General features: G+C 43.7%; 1 protein-coding gene across 4 annotated transcripts; it reads right to left on the bottom strand.

Annotated features, from left to right (window-relative positions):
• Positions 1-988: 988 nt before the first annotated feature.
• Positions 989-18,486, bottom strand: LOC308127041 (uncharacterized protein). Of its 4 annotated transcripts, XM_080491794.1 has the most exons (24): positions 18,435-18,486; positions 17,088-17,290; positions 16,153-16,257; positions 15,497-15,592; positions 13,690-13,800; positions 12,164-12,287; positions 10,898-11,348; positions 9,923-9,990; positions 9,592-9,838; positions 9,294-9,472; positions 8,978-9,200; positions 8,728-8,873; positions 7,863-7,954; positions 7,596-7,753; positions 7,368-7,513; positions 6,608-6,854; positions 5,710-5,825; positions 5,403-5,637; positions 5,178-5,320; positions 4,848-5,097; positions 4,411-4,547; positions 3,607-3,853; positions 3,423-3,529; positions 989-1,657 (listed from the first exon to the last, which is right to left on the bottom strand). In XM_080491794.1, exons 1-24 carry the CDS (start codon positions 18,472-18,474, stop codon positions 1,650-1,652), a joined length of 3,879 nt encoding a protein of 1,292 aa, XP_080347920.1. In that variant the 5' UTR covers positions 18,475-18,486; the 3' UTR covers positions 989-1,649. The 4 variants fall into 4 exon arrangements, with proteins under 4 accessions (XP_080347920.1, XP_080347918.1, XP_080347919.1 ...); XM_080491792.1 differs by having other exon boundaries at positions 9,592-9,990; XM_080491793.1 differs by having other exon boundaries at positions 9,592-9,990; positions 15,563-15,592.
• Between the last annotated feature and the right edge of the window lie 1,502 nt (positions 18,487-19,988).

Here is a 19,988-nt window from a genome sequence, read left to right as displayed (position 1 = left end):
GTTTTATAGTTTTATAGCGTAAAAAAGTCTCGGACTCATCAACAGTGGTAGCAGCTGAGTCTATATGAGGCCGATGTGACTCAAAGTGCACAATGACGTGCAAATGGAAAAATATGCAACACTTCTGAAACCACGTGTTTGTTTTTGGGTCAATTCATCTTTACACTGAAGTTATTATTTTTGGATAAATGTGTTTTCATCGAAGTTACCACAGTGTGTGTGTATATATATATATATATATATACACACAGTATATATATCTGTTTTCAGCTGATGGCACGTGTCGATATGTTTGTCTTGGCGTCTTTTTAATAGCTATAAAATGAAAAGAAAAACAACCCTCGGCTTTTGTATATTCAGAGCGATGGGTTGAGTAGGTACAGCAGCTCTCCTTTTCTCTTTCCTAGTTTGTCCCTGGTTCTGAGTGGGAGCGCTTTTATGAGTCCACAAATAACATTATCTCATATTGGTGCTGGGAAACGGCGCAGCATTTACCCTCACTGGACGTCTGGTAATTTAATCTAAGCAGAGCAGAAGCCTCCGGCTGACTGCACCCAACGTAAACAACAGTAAATCTCCTGGACTTTGTGCAGGCAGGACGAATATTAACTCTACTGATGTGTGCAGGAGGATGTTTCTTACTGAAGGACCAAGTACGCGGCTCCTGTAATGCAGAGGTGTCCATAATACAGCCTGCAGAAGTCGTCAATGATTATTAAAATAATCTTCACACCAGGAACTAGCGAAACAAACAAAGAAAAAAGACAATGAAAAGAATAGAAGCGGAGAAGATCGGGCTGTTCTGGAGACTTAAAAGCAGCAGTTTGTCATCACTTTTGCGTGTATTTTCAATGTTTTTAGAATTTTACTTGCTTTTCTGTGGTGAATTTCTTTCTTAAAGTATTTCTACGTCAAGCGATGCAGTTATATTTTTTTTGCATTTGCCGTTTGGAATCATGAGGCTAAAAACACTTTTTGAACGCAATTAAAAGCACATACGTCACAATCACGCAATTCATGTTTGTTTTAATGGGTATGAAAAAAACAAAACACACGACAACTTCTGAACATTTGCGGTGGACCTGCGCACATATGGTTTGATGTGAAACACAGAAAAATAAACAATCTTTGAGATAAAAAAACGTGAATAAATTAAGGTGTTACAACATTAACTCGTAGACTCTTCTTTGATAACATACCTCAGTTTTTACACACACACAAAAAAAGGAAAAGTGACCCATGGAATAAGACATTTATAAAGGCCTTGCTTCTTTTTCCATGTGCTTCTCACTTCACTTTACTCACTTCAAATACAAAAATGCTAGAAAACCCCCGTTTCTGGGAGAAGCACAGCGTTTGGCGTGACTTCTGCCGGGCCAGAGATTCTTTTTTGTCCCTTAAGCCCTGAGCTCTTCATGTTACGGCTCTATTGGAGGGATTCGCTTCTTCACGGCAGCTCTGTGGACCAGGAGAACGTCACAAGTATTTTAAATATACATAGCGGGAACTGTGAGTCTGCACAGACTCTCTTCAGTCTCTTGTAAACACCACAGCAGTTAATATACACAGTTTCTGCCTGGAAGTCCTTGTTATTTCAGCGCTGGATGTTCTGTCCTTGTGGAGCTCGCGTTTTATCTTGATGGACGATTTCATGACTCTGAACAAGACAAATAAAACCAAAAACAAAATATATTATAAGATTATATATCCCTTTCAATAACCCAAAGGGAGACCAAAGTGCTTCACAGCTTAAAAGCAGCACAGTAACATCAAAAGGAAAAAGCAGTGAAATATACAGTAAAAATAAAATAAAAAAAACGGCACTCTCTGGTACAGGGAGATCTTTAATATCCTCCCTTATGAAAGGCTACAAACTGCGGTAAAGGGTAAAGATCAATTATTTTTAACAGTTTGGACACCTTTCTTAAATTATATACCAGCATATCTGAGTAATCTGCTATTGGCAGACAGTTTTCCAAATGGAATAAAATCTCCCCCTGTAACTCTTAAATTGTGACGCAGAGTTTAAGGGCCCTTTGACCGGCCGACCCTCATGAGCATGAGAATCTTATCTGACACTGCTCATTCCTCACTTCAGCAAAAGTACACAAATGGTAAATATTGAAGCTTCTGTACCAAAGTAAGACATCTAATCTAAATATACTGAAAGTTTTCAAACAAATAAACTGTCCTTAAAAGGGCTTTTCTATGGAAACGTATCACGTATTTCAATTGAGGGCAGATGTTTCTCAGCAATGAAGGTTTATGTGGAGAACCGCTATCTGCTGTGAATGTGCACCAGGCCTTTTTCTTCATCGCAAACTCTAATGTCTTCCATCTGGTCTTGTACAGAAATAAATTGTATTTCCTGTGTGTTATATTTGTGTCAATCGCTTCTATTCAGCCTCGGTCAGACGCTGCAGAGCATACCCAGCGTTCTGCGCATCGGAAATCTAAACTCATGTGTGATGTACAGCTGGGGACACGACGACTGAATTTTGTATTTGTCGGGGAAAGAAAGAAGTGCATAAGATTTTAGGAAATACTCTTGTGTTTAAAAAGAAACAAAAGAAAAAGGGCTGAAATTTTTCAGTTGAGGTGTACTAAAGATAAAATATGTGGAAATTCCATTGTTTGAATACAACTGACAAATGAATAGTATTTCTATAGTTGTACAGTAGTAAAGTGTTGTAAAAAGTATATAATGACACCTACTTTAGCCTGACCTCCAAAATGAAGTAAAAAAATACAAAATATTTGAAATGTAAACAACAAAAACATTTATTTCATAGTAAAAGTAAAAAGATATTTAAAAAAAACTTTGTTTTGTCAGTTATTTCTACAGTCATCACATTTAAAGTTGTAATAATTGTGTTCTCAGCTCATAAAATAGGAAATATTCTAATTTGTTGAGATCATTTATTGATTTTATTGAAATTTGCAGTTAAAATTAAGTACAACGGTGAAAAAAAGGAGTATTTCCACATTAGAACAGCAGTAAAAAGTTGTAAAAGTTTATAGTGATGCCAAATTAGTCCTCTCAAATAGAAACTGAAATTAAATAAATGATAATAAATAAATTAAAGATTAGAATGGACAAAATAATATAATAAATAATATAATAAAAAATAATGTAGAAAGTTATTTCACTAGTTTGGGGAGCATTTCTCTAATTTTATTTGTGATATTTAGGTTATTCAGGTGAAAAAAAATCAGATTTTATGAAACATTATATTACTTATAGATAAAATATTTCATGTATGTGAAATAGTTCGGATGGAATTAAGAGGAAATCATTGACTTTCCAGAGTATTTCAACATGTTCTACTAAAGTGTTCCACTTTTTGTTTAATGGTTATATAAAGCGTCAGGTCAGTTCCTGCCTGTGAAACGATGTGAAATTACCGACATGATGGACGTACCTATAGCATCAGCCGTGTCGTCGGTCAGCGGGTCGGAGCTCACTCCGTATTTGGAGCCAAAAATCTTCACCAGCTGGTCAAAAAACTTGCACTCCTGTTTGTCCCCTCTGCAAAACAATAAATGAGGCCTTCAGTGACGCGGGATTCCTAAAGCTCCCGCCCTCCTTCCGAGCGCCATGCTTACTTTCTGCCCTCCAGGAAGTGTCTGAAGTTGGCCCGCAGCCTCTTGACCCGGCTCTGGCACTGCTCGGGAGTGCGCATGTAACCCTGGCTGCTCATCACCTGAGAGATTTGGAGGAAGATGTGTTTGTTCTTGGTGCAGCTCTTCAGGATCTCCTGGATCTCCTCGCTCCCCCAGATGTTCAGGAGGGTCTCGGTCTCCCCGTCGCTCCAGGGCAGCTTGGTGCTGTCCACCAGTGGCCACTGGTTACCTGAGGCCCCGGGCAGCAGAGGTGATGGAGTCAGTTATAGCATTTTGACGCCTCCCATTTCCTGCTGATCAAGCTCTTTCCCTTTATTATCTTATATCTGGATGCAATCAAGGTGATGAACGTCAATAAAACTTCTTATATAAATGAATAATTTGAGGTTTTGCTGTCGAGAAGAAGCCAAATCAGGAGGAGACCGTCACTTTGAGTATGGCACACGCAGCAAATGCATGCAAACCAAACTCATGTTCGTCCAGGAGTCACATAAAATAACAACTTATACCCCAGATCAATAAAAGTAGGGCATAATGACCTCTGGAATTTAGATTTTAACTTTGTTTTAGTGTAGGATTTAGTATTGTGAGAACATTTTCACTGAATTTAATAACTTACTGACATTTTTACGAAAGATGCACGCAGTGTCAACATAATGTCATTCTTAATAATGTCTCCTGGTGCAAAATACTGTGAATTTTCTAAAAACCAAATTCTCCATTTGCAAGATTCTGCAGCTGTCAGCAGGCGTGTTTAAAAAAAATAATCTTTTTATTGCTTTTTACCTTGCATTTCACTCAATTCCTTCTCCATCTCGAGGGCATCCATCTCCTCCGACAAAGACACGTCAGCGATCGTACTGTCCACTTTCAGATCCTTGTTGAAGATTTTCTTCATGTCGTTGAAGAATTTGAACTCCTCCCTGAAATCAAAAGGGGAAAAAAAAAATAGATAAAGAAAGTTAGACTGCAAACAAAAAACTCAAGATTACAGAGAAAAATAGGATCAGAGTTCAAACATAAAAAGTTCACATCTAAGTTGTATTTTCTATAACGACCAACCTGCAGCACTTTTATCATTTTTGGAGACTCGAGTCTTGTTGAAAATGAACCAAATCATTCAAAAAAGGACTCATAATTTCAAATATTGGTCTCACGGCATGATTTGCACGATCCGAAAGACGCCGGAGGGTCAAACTAAGAACGACTGTGTTCGTACTGACTTTTCATGAAAGTATCCGTGTTTGAGCCGCTTGATGCGGGTGCTGCACTGCTCCGAGGTCCGGATGAAGCCGTGGTCGCTCATCTTCTCCGAGATGTACTCGAACATGTGGCGGTTCTTCAGGCTGCCCTTCAGCGTGAGCTGCACGTAGTCGCCGCCCCAGATCCGCAGCAGCGTGCGCGTCTCCTGCTCCGACCAGGGCGTCTTTCGGCTGACGTCGGCCAGGAGGTGGCTGGTGGACGGCTGCTCGTCTGGAAGCAACAGCAAACGGCTCCGTTCAACCGTCTGATCTCACACAGCGTCGGCGGCGGAGGACCCGGTTCAAACCTACACAGGACGGGATCCTCGTCGATGAGCGGCTGCAAGGCGGCGTCCTCAGCAGCCGTGTCCATCACGTCGGTGAAAATAGTGTCGTCGCCCAACACCGGGGCAAGAAGGGTGAAGTACCGATATGCTGACGATCGCCCTCCATTTCTGGAAACACAAACAAAGCTTCAGCAAGGTTGAAACCGAAGAGACAAAATGGCCGAAACTCGGAACATTTGATTGTCTGGACCTCTGGCTGTTGCAGTAGCGCCTGTAAGTCTTCTTCAGCCGTTTGATCCGCGTGTGGCACTGCTCCGACGTCCTCAAGTAGCCCATGGAGGCCATTTTTTCCGCTATCTCGGCGAAGATGTGGCCGTTTCGGACGCAGGTTTTGAGGCTGTGCTGCACGTCGTCCGCGGCCCACACCTCGATGAGGGCGGCCGTCTCGTGCTCCGTCCACGGGTTGTTCAGGCCGTCTCCAGCCGCTGCGGGGGGCGCGCGGTTAAACCACACCAACCGTGCAAATTTTCATTCGATCATTCAAACACCGATCTCACCTTGTTCCTGTTCTGCCTGTTCGTCTCTTTCGTCGTACTCGTCGAGCGACGAGGCCTCCTGTCCCAGTATTTGTTCCAGCGGGTTGTAAAACTTGTAGTCCGCCTTCTTCCCAGTCCTAGTAAGAGTGGAGGAGATGTGGCTTTTTATCACATCAGATCTGTGCGGAGTCATTTCAGTTCACAAACTCAAACCTCTAATTAAAGACAACTCCACATTTCAGCTTGTTTTTGTTGTATGAGATTCTCGAAACATAAATAAACTGAAGCTTGGAGGAGAAAAAAAGTGCCTTCAGCTTGCATGTTTTCATGGTGATGTTGTGAACCTTTTCACTGCTGCCACCTGCTGTTCACATCTGGATCTCAGTGTTCTGGTCCCACACACCATGGACTGATGATGAGAACAGGTTTTTATGTTTTTTTGAACTGAAATGAACTGAATTTGAACCGCAGATTAAGACTAAGTTCATGTGTTTACGTTGAAAACGTAAGCAGCAGGAGTCTCAGAGAAAAGTCAATCAAAAAGTATAATAAAAATAAATAAAAAAGGAGTTAAATAGTAGTATAGAAGAGTTCATAGATTTGATAAAAACAGAGCTGGGACGAGTCTTTTGTGGTGAAAAACTAGCGAATGAAAGTTTGAAACTGCTCTGGTAGAAGAACGTCATTTTAAGAATAAAATCAAATTGACAATATCTATTTTTTGCTTAGATTAGAAAAAACCACAGTTCATAGTTATTCTTAACGTTTTGACTTGACGAGTTCAGAGTAATGAAGCTGCATCCAGTTAGGATGAGATTCAGTGCCAGTTATAAAGCTTATACAGTGTTGCTGGAAGAAAAAAGAAGAAGAAATGACATGTCAAGCCGACAATTTAGCGAAGAATTCACGCAGCGCTCACCTCTTCCTATCGTAGGATTGCCTGAAGTTGATCCTCAGCGCCTTGACCTTCCAGCGGCACTGCTCCGTGGATTTGGAGAAGCCGTGGTCGCGCAGCCTCTCCGAGATCTCCGCGTAAACGCGCCCGTTGTGGACGAAGCCCCTCAGTGCCTTCTGCACGTCTTCGTCGCCCCAGATGTCGATGAGCGCCAGCGTCTCCTCGTCCGTCCACGGGCTGGACGCCGGCTTTTCTGCCGACGTTTCTCCATCTCGAAAGGAAAAACGCTGCATGTGTGATTTATTTGATAAAAGTTTGGGAACAACGTCGGGGGTCTGTAATGTCGTCTGTGCTTAAAGGTCGTCATGCTTGAGCTGCGTGTGGCCCCCAGATCGAACAGCAGTTCTACATTTTCTCACTCTTTCTGCAAATTTCAGATGCCGACGCCAGTAAACGCACAAATGTTTTACATCTGATAGCAGAAAATGTAACTTTCCTTTCACCAGGTTGTATCCTTTGTGGTAGTTTGTTTTTTCTTTAAAGATCTTATAGATGTCATAAGCCAGGGGTGTCAAACACACTTCAGCTCAAATTCACCTTTAGTGGGCCAGACCGGTAATATAGTGTATACCGGTAGTAGTATACATGATAAAATATCGATATTTTCACAAAACCAAACAATTACTATGGAAAATGAGAATAATCTCAACATGAAGTTCATTTTATTTGCTTCTAAATCGACCACGCATCTTTTCATCTTCCTTATATTAATACTGTGATTTACCTTTTTCAGTCACCGATTCGCCGTTGGAGTCTTCCGATATTTCGATGGAGTCCGTCACCGCGGCGGACGACGTGGACGGCTGCTTGTCCAGAATCTGCTCCAGCAGGTCGTAGAACTTGAAGTCCACTCTGTCGTTCCCCGACGAGCTGCGGGCGCGAACGAAACAAACACAAACTATCGCCATCCGGAATTTACGAGGTGTAAAACCCGACGCCGGCGCGTCCTCACCTCATGTTTTCCTGACACTGCCGATAGCTGGCTTTCAGTCGCTTGATCCGGGTGTGGCACTGCTCGGCGCTGCGGGAGTACCCATGAGCACTCAGCTTCTTGGAGATTTCGGTGAAAAGGTGACCGTTGTGCGGGTAACGTCTCAGGTTCTGCTGGACCTAAACGACACATCATGATCACAACCCCGCGTCACGTCGTCAGACTGGTTTCAGATCAGTCAACGTGAAGAGGCAAATCGGTGAATGTGTTCACGGTGCGGAGCCTCGCCTGAGAGTCTCCCCACAGCTCCAGAAGAATGATGGTCTCCTTGTCCGACCAGGGGACCTTCTTTCTGTCCTCCTGGGATCCGACTGCAGGCTCTGAAAAGACTTCAGCTAATCAGGACAGCTTCGTCGGCTCTCAGTCAGACCACAGCCTTCGATTCTGCTGCGAGCCAAACTGATGAGTTTGCTGTGAGTCATGATGGCGGAGCCGTTAGGAGTCCAGACGGTCTGTAAACGGCTGAGCCGCACCGTGCCGCTGCTCAAAACTGAAGTTAGTCATTTGAAGATATGAAGCAGAATTGATGCTGCAAACAGTGTTTCAGTTCTTTCAGGACTGATTTCTTGAGCTTTAACGAAGCCTCCAATAACAGGAACGTCTAATCGGCTGAGCAGCTTTAACACTGTCGGGATATCAACACGGGAAAACGTAACTTTTTGAAACGCCAATTCCATCTCAATGGAAACGGGGAAAACACAACTTTTTGCAAACGCTCAAATTGCGTCTACATGGAAATGGGAGAAAACGCAACTGTAACTGAAACTATCCAATGGAACTACAAACTGGCGAAAACGCAACTTAAAAAAATAAAGTTCTTTCTCTGTGTAAACGAGGAAAGTGCAACTTTTTGAAAACGCTCCGACTCCCAACTCGATGGAAACAGGTATTAAAGGATCACAATACATACCTTTCGTGATCAAATGTGCTCGCAAACAGTAAAAATTCAGGTAAATCAACATTTAAAATATGGATAAACAAACTGTCCCTCATTGGTTGGTGTGTGATCATTCAGTGTGCCGATTAAAAACCACCTCAGCTAACCATCCAAACCATCTTCCCTCTGCCCCAAAACTCAAATATTGCTCCTTACCGTTGTCTTGTTGACTGTACAAGGCAAAGTTGTCTTCCAGCTCTTCTGGCATCTCATCCAGCTGCGGCACTACAGGAAAGTCCTTCACTAAAATTCTTCCCAGCTCGTTGTAAAATTTGCACTCGGCTCGTTCTCCTCCGGTCAGGCTGCAACGATACAAGACAAGAACAAATGTGGATGATATTTAAAAGCTCTTTGCCTCCTGTGATGTGTGTGTGTGTGTCTGTGTGTGTGTGTGTGTGGGGCGTACTTGTTTTGGTAGCACTGCCTGAAGTTGGATTTGAGCTTCTTCAGCCTGGTCTGGCACTGCTCCGGCGTGCGGGGGAAACCCTGGCTGGTCAGCTGGGAGGAGATGATGGAGAAAATGGGTCCGTTGCGGTGCACTCCCCTCAGCTCCTGCTGCATCTTGTCCCCGCCCCAGATCTTGATGAGCGACAGCGTCTCCTCATCTTTCCAGGGAACACTCCGAGTTCCTTCGAGAAAAAAACACGCGGAATGCAACAGCTGACAGAAATGAAGCTTTCGTTCTGAATCGAACATTCATCCTGCGCTTCGGAAAGTCCTACCGATCTCTAGTTGGCTCGGGGGTCCGAGGAACTGAAAGTCCTCCTCATCTTCTCGGGTCTTGTCTTCGTCGAGGAAATCGTCGACGTCGTAGGTGAACTCGGGAACAGACGAGGGCGCCGAGGAGCCGAGGACCCGCTCCAGCTGGGCGTAAAACTTCCGCTCCACCCTGGAGTTCCCTCTGGTCACAAATCAGACAGAACAAGAACGGCACTTTGCTTGAGACATTTTTCTCTTTCCTTTTTTTTTTAAAATTTTGTGCCAAAAAGTAAACGAAATGCTGAGTCGGTGAAATCTAACCTGCAGTTCTGACGGTAGCCCTTCTTCAGCCGCTTGATCCTCGTCTGGCACTGCTCCACGGTTCTCATGTAGCCCCTCTCCGCCATCTTCTGTGCGATCTGAGTGAAGATGTGACGGTTCTTCAAGCAGCCCTTCAGCGCCCGCTGCACCGAGTCTTTCCCCCAGATGTCCAGCAGATGGAGCGTCTCCTCGTCCGACCAGGGAACCTTCGTGTCGGTCGCCACGGGGAAGGAGCTTTCCTGAGTGTCTGCAGACAGACAGGAGGGATCCGGTGAAGCTTCGCTCCCGAACTGGAGAGACCGAGGGAGGCACGTGTGTGAACTGTACAAACCTGTATAATCTCCCCAGATGGAGATCAGAGGAGATTCACCTGAATTTTCTCCGTCCACCGAGGAATCCCTGTGAAGGACGAATACAGACTCCGATCAGTGCGTGGCGACCCACCAGACTTTACCTCATCATGCTGGACATGTGCTGAAGGTGAACATGGGGGTGGATGGTGTAACAGTCGAATAAGCAGAACAAAGGGCGAGAAGGACGTGAGCGACATTTGTAGTTAAATATTCAATCCTATTGGGATCGTCTTCTTCAGGCCTTTGAAAGTGGGAACTTCTATCATAGCGAGGGGCCACCAGAATGTAATCTTCACTACCAGAGGGGCAAATTGTGACGGAGAGCTACAATAACTTATGGGTACGTTTTAAGTAGAGGGGAAATTTAAATGTAGATTTAATAATAAAGAAAAAAGAGAAGTGGCTGCAGTGTAGTGGTTTCATGTCTGGGTTTGCAAGTTCTCCATATGTCCCTATACACTGCATCTGTGTAAACAAGTCTATTGAAATCCACTGGTTACTAGAGAGTCTCTTCTTTAAAGTCGAGGAAAATGTCCTGATTAAAACGTGAACATCTCTATCGAGGGTGTAAAAAGTCTTTCTTTAATGTGGCGCATTATCAAGTATGAATGATCAAAATGTTTATATAGTCACAAGACCAACCAATAACAATGGAAAATAACTACAATCTCAACATAAAGCTAATTTTACTGAAACCTTCTGGTGCAAAATAAAGTAAAATGTCCAAAAATACTTCTCCTACAGCTTCTGCACTCTGCTGAACTGCACGACGAGACATCCAATAATCATAAATGTTGACTTTTATGGTGACGCTAAAAGACAAGTCAAAGTTTTAAGACGTTGGCGTCTGACCGTCTTGTACGCTTGTCCCGTTTGATTTACAGAAACACAGATTCTGGATCAAATTCGTGGCGGCAGCTCGGCGTGTTGGAAATCACTGCCGACGTTCTTACATGAAAGCTGAAGCCTCCCGCAGCTGCTTGGCGGGAGCGTCCACGCCTCCGCTCAGCTTCCTCTTCCTCGCATCCCGTCCCGCCCTCGAGCTTTGGTCGCTCTCGCCGGCTTCCGAGTTGGTGTCCGCGGTCTCGTTGGATGCAGTGAGGTCTATGGTTTCGTTGTGTGCTTTGTTCTTCTCCTGAGAATTCTTCCCTCCCCGAGCTCGCAGCTGCCAACTGCCGGAGCCTCTCGTCTCTCGCAGTCTTTGTTTGGCGGACTCGGAGCTCCGCCTGCTCGGCCTCTCCGGTCCGCCTGTGCCGGCGTTAGACCTGAGAGGTCTTTTGTTCTCTGGGGGGGCGGAGTCTTCAAGAGCCGGCGTGCAGGAGACCGTGTCCGGAGCAGGTTTTGCTCCAGGAGGCAGCGACAGGGAGGAGAGGATGCAGTCGTCCATCGGTAGTAGCCCAGGATCTACGATCAAACACGTCCAATAGGTGACTGAGGAACCCAAGTTCTAGATTGTTCTCAGTTCAAATCACATTGAATGAGTCAAATAACAAAGGTTTGGTTCACATAAACTTCATTCTCTATATGAAACCAGATTTTTGTCCCTACAAGCAGTGAACTAGTGAGTTGGTCCATCGTGTTCACGGTTTTAGGCCCAAATCGGTGTTTTGGGTGTCCATCCCACAAATCTGGGTTTTTCGACGGGGGGCATTCTGGACCACTGAATACTACATTGTGACATGTAGATTTTACATCTTAACATGAATTTAGTTCCTTTTCTCCTTGACATTTTTGCTGATGCAGTCAATATATTTTCTTGCTTTGTTAAAAAGTAGTTTTTCTTTTAAGGTCAAAGAAAAAATGAGGTTTCTTTTCATTAGTGACGATTGTCAACGCTTATATCGAAATCAGCATTTTCACAGTAAAGAATATTTTATTCTCCAATGAAAAGCATGCATGATGTGCAGTTATCCAAACATGTGTCAACATTTTAGAGACGAAAAAAATTTGATAGATCGTAGGTCTATAGAATTAGTCCCGCCTGTGTGGATTCTGCAGATATGATTCCTCAGCATTTTGGAAAGAAAATACCCTCTAAACTCAACAACAAACTCGATATGCGATTCGAACACAGTAAAAACAAAAAACGATAACTCATAGTGAGAAAACGTTGTTTAGATATTCAAAAGAATACAACACAATAGTCTTTACAGTGAGAAAAGAGGTGCAAGTGTAGTATGTGTTGGTCCATCAACACGTGGATATCCACCCTCTCGTACCTTTCTCTTCGAAGTGTCCGAGGTTTCTGTGGTGCTCCAGTACGGCCTTCATGTCGTCTGGTGGGAAGAAGGTCTGTAAGCACTCCTCCAGGACGGACGGGGCGTCTCCGAGAAGAGATGCCAGCTGAGAAGAGAGAAGAAACGCTTGTACACACCGGTAAAATAGTGCCATAATAACCTTTAAATTCTAATTTAGACTATACATGATGAAAATGCCTATATTTTGGCAAAACCCATTAAAAATTGTGGCCAGAAATGACTCCAATCTCAACATAATGCCAATTTTAATTAAACCTTCTGGTGCAAAATACGGTGAAATTTATAATATTTATAGAATAAAAGACACAGCTACAATGACATAAACTGCAAGCAACAGCTAGAAAGAAGGTAAATCCCCTCCAAAATCTCTAAAATAGTTTAAAAGGGCTAAAAGTGGTTAAAATTGCTACAAATGACAGAAAAACTGCTAAAACAACGAACACAGCTGAAATTGTTAATAGGAAGAAACTGGAAAAAAAAAGCTATAAACAACTAGTATAAAAAATGAAATACAAAATAAAAACAGCTGAAAATCTAATTAGTGCTCCTAAATTGTACTATTAGTACAATTTAGGAGCACTAATTAGATTTTGTATCTTAAGGAAAACCACATATAAACTGTCCTCTTTTCCTTGTAAGTATGTTGAATTTATTTGGTGGAAAAAGGCTCTTTTGGTCTTAAAGGTAACAGACATCGACCTGAAAGATGAGACATGATTTCAATAAATGAAATAAACTTCTGTGCAGCTTTGCCGGGACAACAGTCTCAAGAAACAGCTCATTACTTAAACTCAGTTCTCTGAACGGAGCAGAAAACTGAATTAAAGCATGAAACGACTGCAGCATATTTACTTGTTACAGCAACACTGGATTAAACGCAATAAATGTAAATTATATTACAAGCGAATATCAGCAGCGAATGAATGCTGTTGTTATTTAACAATTATCGACATGAAAAAAGTAAATAAATAAATGATTTTACAGCATTTAAACAAATCTGGTAGTAGAAATAATTGTCTAGAAATAATATAATTGTGTGTCTGTTGAAGCTTAATTTCCCTGCAATGCGTATAATTTGGGATTTGTTGGAATTGAGAATAGATCACGATTAAAATGCTTAACATTACAACAATATTAAAGGCTGTTATTTAAAGTGCAGGATCCAGGTCTGTTTGTCCCTAAAGGCTCAGAGCTAAAAAGGGTAAAGAGGATGAGGAGGAGGAGGAAGAGGAGGAGGCTCTGCAGGGACACCAAGGCTGTGCTGCGTGGAGTTAACCCTTCTCACTCTGTCGGTGGTCCACAGCTGAGCCCCACCCTCACGCTTATTTTGTCTTCATTCAGCACCCTATGCGCCAGAATTAACCTTGGCGTTGTGCATGTTATCTATGTTGGGTCTGCGTCTCCTCAGGAACTCTGAATCCTGATGAACCAAGTCAGCCAACCTCCCCCCACTGACGGTCAATGCATCTCCGGTTAAAACCGGTCACCTGTGTGAAGTCTGGCGCAGGCATCAGCTCCTCCAGTCTGGATATGAACTCCCAAACCAGCATTTCCAGAGCCGCGTCGTACTTTGGGCCGAAATAAACTGGGTAGATTTCCTACAGGAGAGAAAGACAAAGAGACACGCAGGTTAACAGAAAGTCAGAAGTACGTCTGAAGGGAATTTAATACAACAGGGTGAAGGTTCTTCTTGAAATGCTCCTTTCTAGTTGTATTATTTGTCCTACTTTTAGCTTTCAGGTTATGGAAATCAAAAACACGGCATGTTAAAATATTGGAATATTTCATAGAATTAGATTTTTTTTAAACAAATTTTTTTTTTAACTGAAGGTCATTAAAACATAAAAAAAACAAAACAAAAACATGAGTTTACATGTCACGAGAGGAGATAAAACTCACAAAATGTTTATGATTTTTCAATGTTTTTGAGTTGGATATGTATAATTCCGATAGGGAAAAAAAAGTCTATTATTCAGCCCTTGCATATATAAATCGAGTCTCTGTTCCCCTCTAAAAATGGCCACGCTTAACATTTTGCAGACAAAGTTCTACTGGCATTGAACTGAAAATGGGTATAAATCATAATCCTGACTAGTTTCTGTACTCAGTGTCTTTCGTCCTGCAGTCGTTACTCAAACAATCAAGATGGAGGGTCTAATCACGAGCACATCATTCCGTGTGCCTGCCTCTTTAAGAGGCAAGGCGCGAACATTACTATTCTAGCAACGTGTTTCTTCTTCCTCTCTCCTCCTCTTCCGCTGGATTCTCGGCGCGTAACTCATCACACACGCACACAAAAAGCACAGCGACACGTGGAAATTTCCGGCGCAGTGTCCTGTAACGCTTTGTCGACGATTTCCGCAGAAATAGTAAAAACCATGTGACAAACTGGCCCGTCAAAGCGGGTGAGATTTTGGCGAAAAATTCAGGAATAGCGTGCTTATTTCCTCAAAAACTGCAAAAAAATAAGTGTAAATTTGCCAGTCAAAGCGGATGGCATTTTGGTAATAAATATACAATGGACAGGATACTCGTCAGCAGTATCTGACAACCTGTATTTCCCTAAAACCACCCGGATTATCTGGAAGTGAGAGAGGCGGCCTTCACTCTGATTCATCAACCCACTGAGCAACAGTGGTCCAGATGACGTCTTTAAGACGTCTTCAGCGAGGCCGGAATGAACGTTTTTTTGTACGTCTTTCCTGGACATTGCATGGACGGCATGTCTGGATGTCATATAAACGTCCAAACAAGACCTCTCTATGACGGAATGGAGGAAAAAAAGAAATAATGCGACACCACTTGGGATCGAACCCAAACCTCATCCATGACACGTACGCTTCCTGACCACGAGTCTTAAAGACGTCATCTGGACCAATGTTGCTCAGTGGGAAAACGAAGTGGACACATTCATCTTCTCCCTCTACGCCCAAACCACAGGACGGGAAACACCACATTAGATGCTCAGATAAGGTGTATTCAGACAAGCATTTGCTCAAGTGAGGGCAGAAACAGTTTCCCCTCCTCCCGCCTCCCTCCGTCTCGTTCCGGTGACCCTGCACGGACTGCAGCCTCACATTTCTGCTCGGGGCCGACAGGAGCTGAACCAGACGAGGTCTCGTCCACCTCCAGGCCGGACGTGCCGTGAATGCCGAGGAGCCGCCGCTCTGCTCGCCACAGCTCGTCTGGCCGGCTTCCCGTCAGCCCGGATCAGTCTGGACACTCTCCCCAAACAGAGAGAGAGAGAGAGAGAGAAAGAGAGAGAGAGAGAGAGAGAGGGAAGAAACGTCTCACCTGGAAAAAATAGGTTCTTTCAGACGGATCCTCCAGCAAAGAGTGCACCAGCTCCACAAAGTTCACCTCCGATTCCTCCACCAGGTCGATCGTCGCCTGACGCACAAAGGAAAACACAAGCATTGCTCAAGTTAACAAAATAAAAGCTTTTGAGAACCTTTTTCATACCATTTATAATCTTATAATTTCATTATTTACACATTGAAATGATTGGATTTGTACTGTTTCGCCACCATTTTACAGGCTTTTTATCCACTTGTTTCAGGCTTGCGTTGGTCTCCCAGGTTCATTTTAACACTCTGGATATTCACATGTATGTGCGTAAGCACGTAAGATAAGATATGACTTTATTAATCCCACATGGGGAAATTCAGCACATATACCCACATCCGCCTTTTAAATGTTTGTGAAGCGCTTTCAGTTGCAATGTAATGTCAAAAACTATCAGCAAAAATGAACGCCGCAGTCTCACTTCTGCAAAAATAGAGAAAAGACTCTGTTCCTCGCTTTTACTGCCCATCGTCAAACCCAAAAGTTCCATTTTAGGACTTTTCCCCGCAGGTTTGGAAAACTTCTTGTTGTGTCTCACACATCTTGAAGACAGCTGGTTGTTGGGGGAGTTTGAAAACAGGTTTCCTGGGGCAGGTTTGACTCACGTGATGATCCTTGGCGGTGCTGACCGGAGCTTTGATCCGGTCCAGATGTGGCTGGATGGTCTGCACGTCCGCTGGCTGTTCCCCGCGACACATCTCCAAGACCAGCTGGTTCCACCCAAAAAGACAAACACGGCGCAGACCTTTAGCTCGGAGCCGTCTCACTCACCGTAGTTTTCCTTCAGCCACCTTCTGCGCTGGGAAAAACACTGTAGGATCCTGTAAGTTGTTCATATTTAACACTAAATAAATGGCTGACTCCTTCCACACTGTTGAAATTCTGCCCAACAGCTTTTAGCAGAAAATATATCAGTTGACTGTTTTGTATTCCAAACTACTTGGTCTCTCAACACACTTTTTCTTTAGTAAACATATCTGGTAAATCTCCCATTTAGAGTGTTAACAACTCATAATACAAAACACACACAGTATGTGTAGTACATCCTATCTTGGGTACTTTTTCTTTTATCTTCAATACTTTTTATATGAACATATGTATTTGTTGACATGCTTCATAAACATTTTTAGAGAAGAAAAATGTTATTTTGATCAGTTTTGCATTTCTGAACCGATAAATACAAATACAATACAACAAGGTTTATATCCTTCCTTCTATCACCATGTCCGGAAAGCTGAACTGAAGAATTTACTCTTGGCCAGATAAATTCTGGTGATTCACGTTGGCCCATCTGTTGCTGTTAAGTAACTTCAGTCATTAAATAATAATACAGTTACTATCGTCCTTTACTTTACAGCATGTTAACGTATCCGAGTGCATTGCCACCATTTCTGGGTGAACGTGCAGCCGCGGCTGAGGGGGACTGTTCGGCGCGCCGCCTTGACGGCGAGGAAGGATCTGGATGTGCCATCTGCAAGCGCCGGCAGTCTTTAGTAAACAACAGAGCTCCGCGGATCAGTGGAGTGTGAATACTACTGACCCTGGCCCTGAGTCCCAGGATGAGCTGAGCCCTCTGACTGTAGCTCATCAGCTCGGGGACCAGCTCCGTCACCATGGTAACAAACTCCTCCAGCATCCCGTAGTGATCCACGAGTCCCTGCTGGACCACCTGCCACACTGCGGCTGACAGGAGCTGCAGGGGCGGGGCCAGGAGCCGGACATAGCGGAGAGGAGGATCATCGCCTGGGGGAACGACGGAGGACAAAGAAAACATCAAAGTTAAAACGGAAACGTTTCAGGTTTCATTACGTTTTGTTCATGGAGGCTCCATGAAACATGGATCTCCACTGGCTTGCACACGTGCTTGTTGTTTTGCTTTTGCACCGATGACAAGAATGTTCTTATTGCTGCATATGTACGGCCTGTTTACACGGCAAACGATTTCAAGTGACGGTCTCGTTTTACACCGTAACAAAACGCAACCTGGGTGAGTGCTGCTACTGCGCATGAGCACCTCGGCCGTAGCAAACAGCTCTTCTGCACATGCTCAGTAGGTGCACAAGATGACATGACGGAAGAAGCCTTGTTGACATTGTCAATCGACTGAGCACGTGCAGATCGACTATTTACTACAGCCGCCGTGCACATGCGCAGTAGCAGTCCGAGCCTTTTCAGAAAACGCTTCAGTCGGAACGCTGTCAAGAACTTCCATGTCGGGAGACACTTTTGTAGATCATTTGCAGTGACTTCGTGCACCGTTGTCACGTAAACAGAAGCTCGAAACGCATGAAAGAGTTGAGTTTCCACTTAAAACCGTTGTCGTGTAAATGGGACATAAATGGTTTCAAATTTTGACTGTTTCCTGTGCGTTTAGGCAACACAGTCTTTCTTGTATCTCAAAGTGAAAATGGATAAAAGTGAATTAAAAAGAAACAACAGCGGGTAATACTCAGTGCTGCCCCCTAACGCTCCACAGTGGCATTGCTTCTTACTGACACGGTGCACCTTTAAACGCGCCTTGCTCATTGTTTTGGCAGTTCCGATCAGGCTGCTTCTCAGTGTTTACCCACGTGAAAAGCACTCAGACCGCGACATGAAGCAGCCGCGCTCCGTCCCACTTGACACGTACGCTCGTGCGCGACGCGCAAAAGGAGATTTGTAGGCGCAAAGTGCTGCGTAAAATAATGATGCAGCCTCATCAGATCTGCATCCGTCAAACTCGCAGCACAAGTTCCGCTTTGGATCTCAGTCCAGGCTGCGGGCTGCACGGAGGAGATGGAGGGAAACAAGGCAGGGATCGGGAATGAAAAAGCAGCTGATTAACGCATGCACATGTTCGGGTCACCGTGGTGCCACACAAAGACCACAGGGAGGAGATTTTACGCACCTCGGTTGCTTCCACTTTCAGATCCGTGGTTTTTTTCCATTTAGCAGCTGGCTAGCTGGGGGAAGCAAAAGGCCAGATGTCCCCCCCCCCCCCCACCCACCCACCCCGTTCGTGTTGGAGCGAAAATATCCACCAAAAAAAAAAAAAAACCCAGTCCCGAATCAATGGACTGAGGTGATTTTGCGCGAATCAAACAACAACCTGCGACCGTTCGAGGCGTGAAATGCGGCCGCGGCTCTGCAGGACGCATGGACGGCTCCCGGATCTCCGCCTCGCACCGAGAGGAGCAGGCAGAACAAAGGTTTCTGGTCTCATCCGCCTCAGTCCGGATCACGTCAAGCCCTCTTCCCTGGTTGGTTGACGAAGACCGGTTGAACCGCGCAGTGCAGGCCGTCTGCCGCCAGGGGGCGCGCTCCGCTGGTTTCTCTGGGTTCTTGTGTTTTTCTGTTTCCTGTTGGAAGAAAAACAACAACACAGTCAATCCACAACAATAAACAACAGAAAGCGAGATTCGTCTTTTTGTTATTGTAATTTATTTCTTATATTTTTTGCAAACAAGAGGTTTTTTTTCCAGAGATAAAATCACACAAATGAAAGAAACGCAATTATTGGAAAAATGATGAAAACAATGAACAGTTTGATTCACAAACTGCTCTGCAAACAGAACCACTCAACTTGATATAATGATGATAATAATAATAATTATTATTATTATTATTTTAATCCTTTCTGTCATTTCTTTCTTTCTCACTCTTCCTCTCTCACTCTATTTCTTTCTCTACCTTTCCATTACGTTGTCTCTCTTTATTTCTCCTTTTCTCTTTTTTCTCTCTTTTTCTGTCTTTATTTCTCCCCCTCCCTCCATTTCTTTGTCTCTATCTTTCTTTCTCTCCCTGCCTCCGTCCATGCATTTATTGGTTGATAAGCCTTGTAAATATCAATATTTACTCATCAAATAAGTCAGAAATGAAATTACATATTTTAACTTGCGATTTCTATTCTATGCGGGCGATGTTGTGAAGAATTTCTCTCCATCCATCCATCCATCCATCCATCCATCCATCCATCCATCCATCCATCGAGCTATTGCTCAGGGTTTATGTTTTTTTTTTTTTAAAGCCTGCTTCATACGACCTGAATGTTTCATTTGATTCCATTCTTTCATTCATGTACAGAGACATCAAGCGTAAATGATCATGGTTGTTTTGATTGTGATAAATGATTTTCACTTGTGTAGCACTTTTCCACCACTTGAGCAGCCCCCAAAGTGTTTTACACTGTTAGTCACATTCACCCTTTCACACACATTTACTCATTCACACACACACATCGGCGATGCAAGGCATCCAGTCCATCCACTGGGAGTAGTTTGGGGTTCAGTGCCTTGCTCAAGGACACTTCAACACGAGCACAGGAGGAGATGAGGAATAGAACCTGCAACTCTCCTACCAACCGAGCCACAGCCACTAAGAAGTTTGACTCAAATCTCCAAAGTGACTCAAGAATCAAACAGACAAACATTTGAGAGACTCTTTTCATCACTCCACAACATAA

This window comes from Lipophrys pholis, assembly GCF_963383615.2.
Source record: "Lipophrys pholis genome assembly, chromosome: 22".
NCBI lineage: Eukaryota > Metazoa > Chordata > Actinopteri > Blenniiformes > Blenniidae > Lipophrys > Lipophrys pholis.
This window is presented reverse-complemented; position numbering and strand designations above follow the sequence as displayed.

Bases quoted from the DNA above. Each gene is read 5' to 3' on its own strand.
- LOC308127041 (XM_080491792.1), bottom strand. From the start codon at position 18,474: ATGGAAAAAAACCACGGATCTGAAAGTGGAAGCAACCGAG. The intron at 15,593-16,152 runs GTGAGTCAAACC...TTTGTGCGTCAG, and splicing joins GCACCGCCAAGGATCATCAC to GCGACGATCGACCTGGTGGA. The intron at 13,801-15,496 runs GTGAGACGTTTC...TCTCTCCTGTAG, and splicing joins AAAGAACCTATTTTTTCCAG to GAAATCTACCCAGTTTATTT.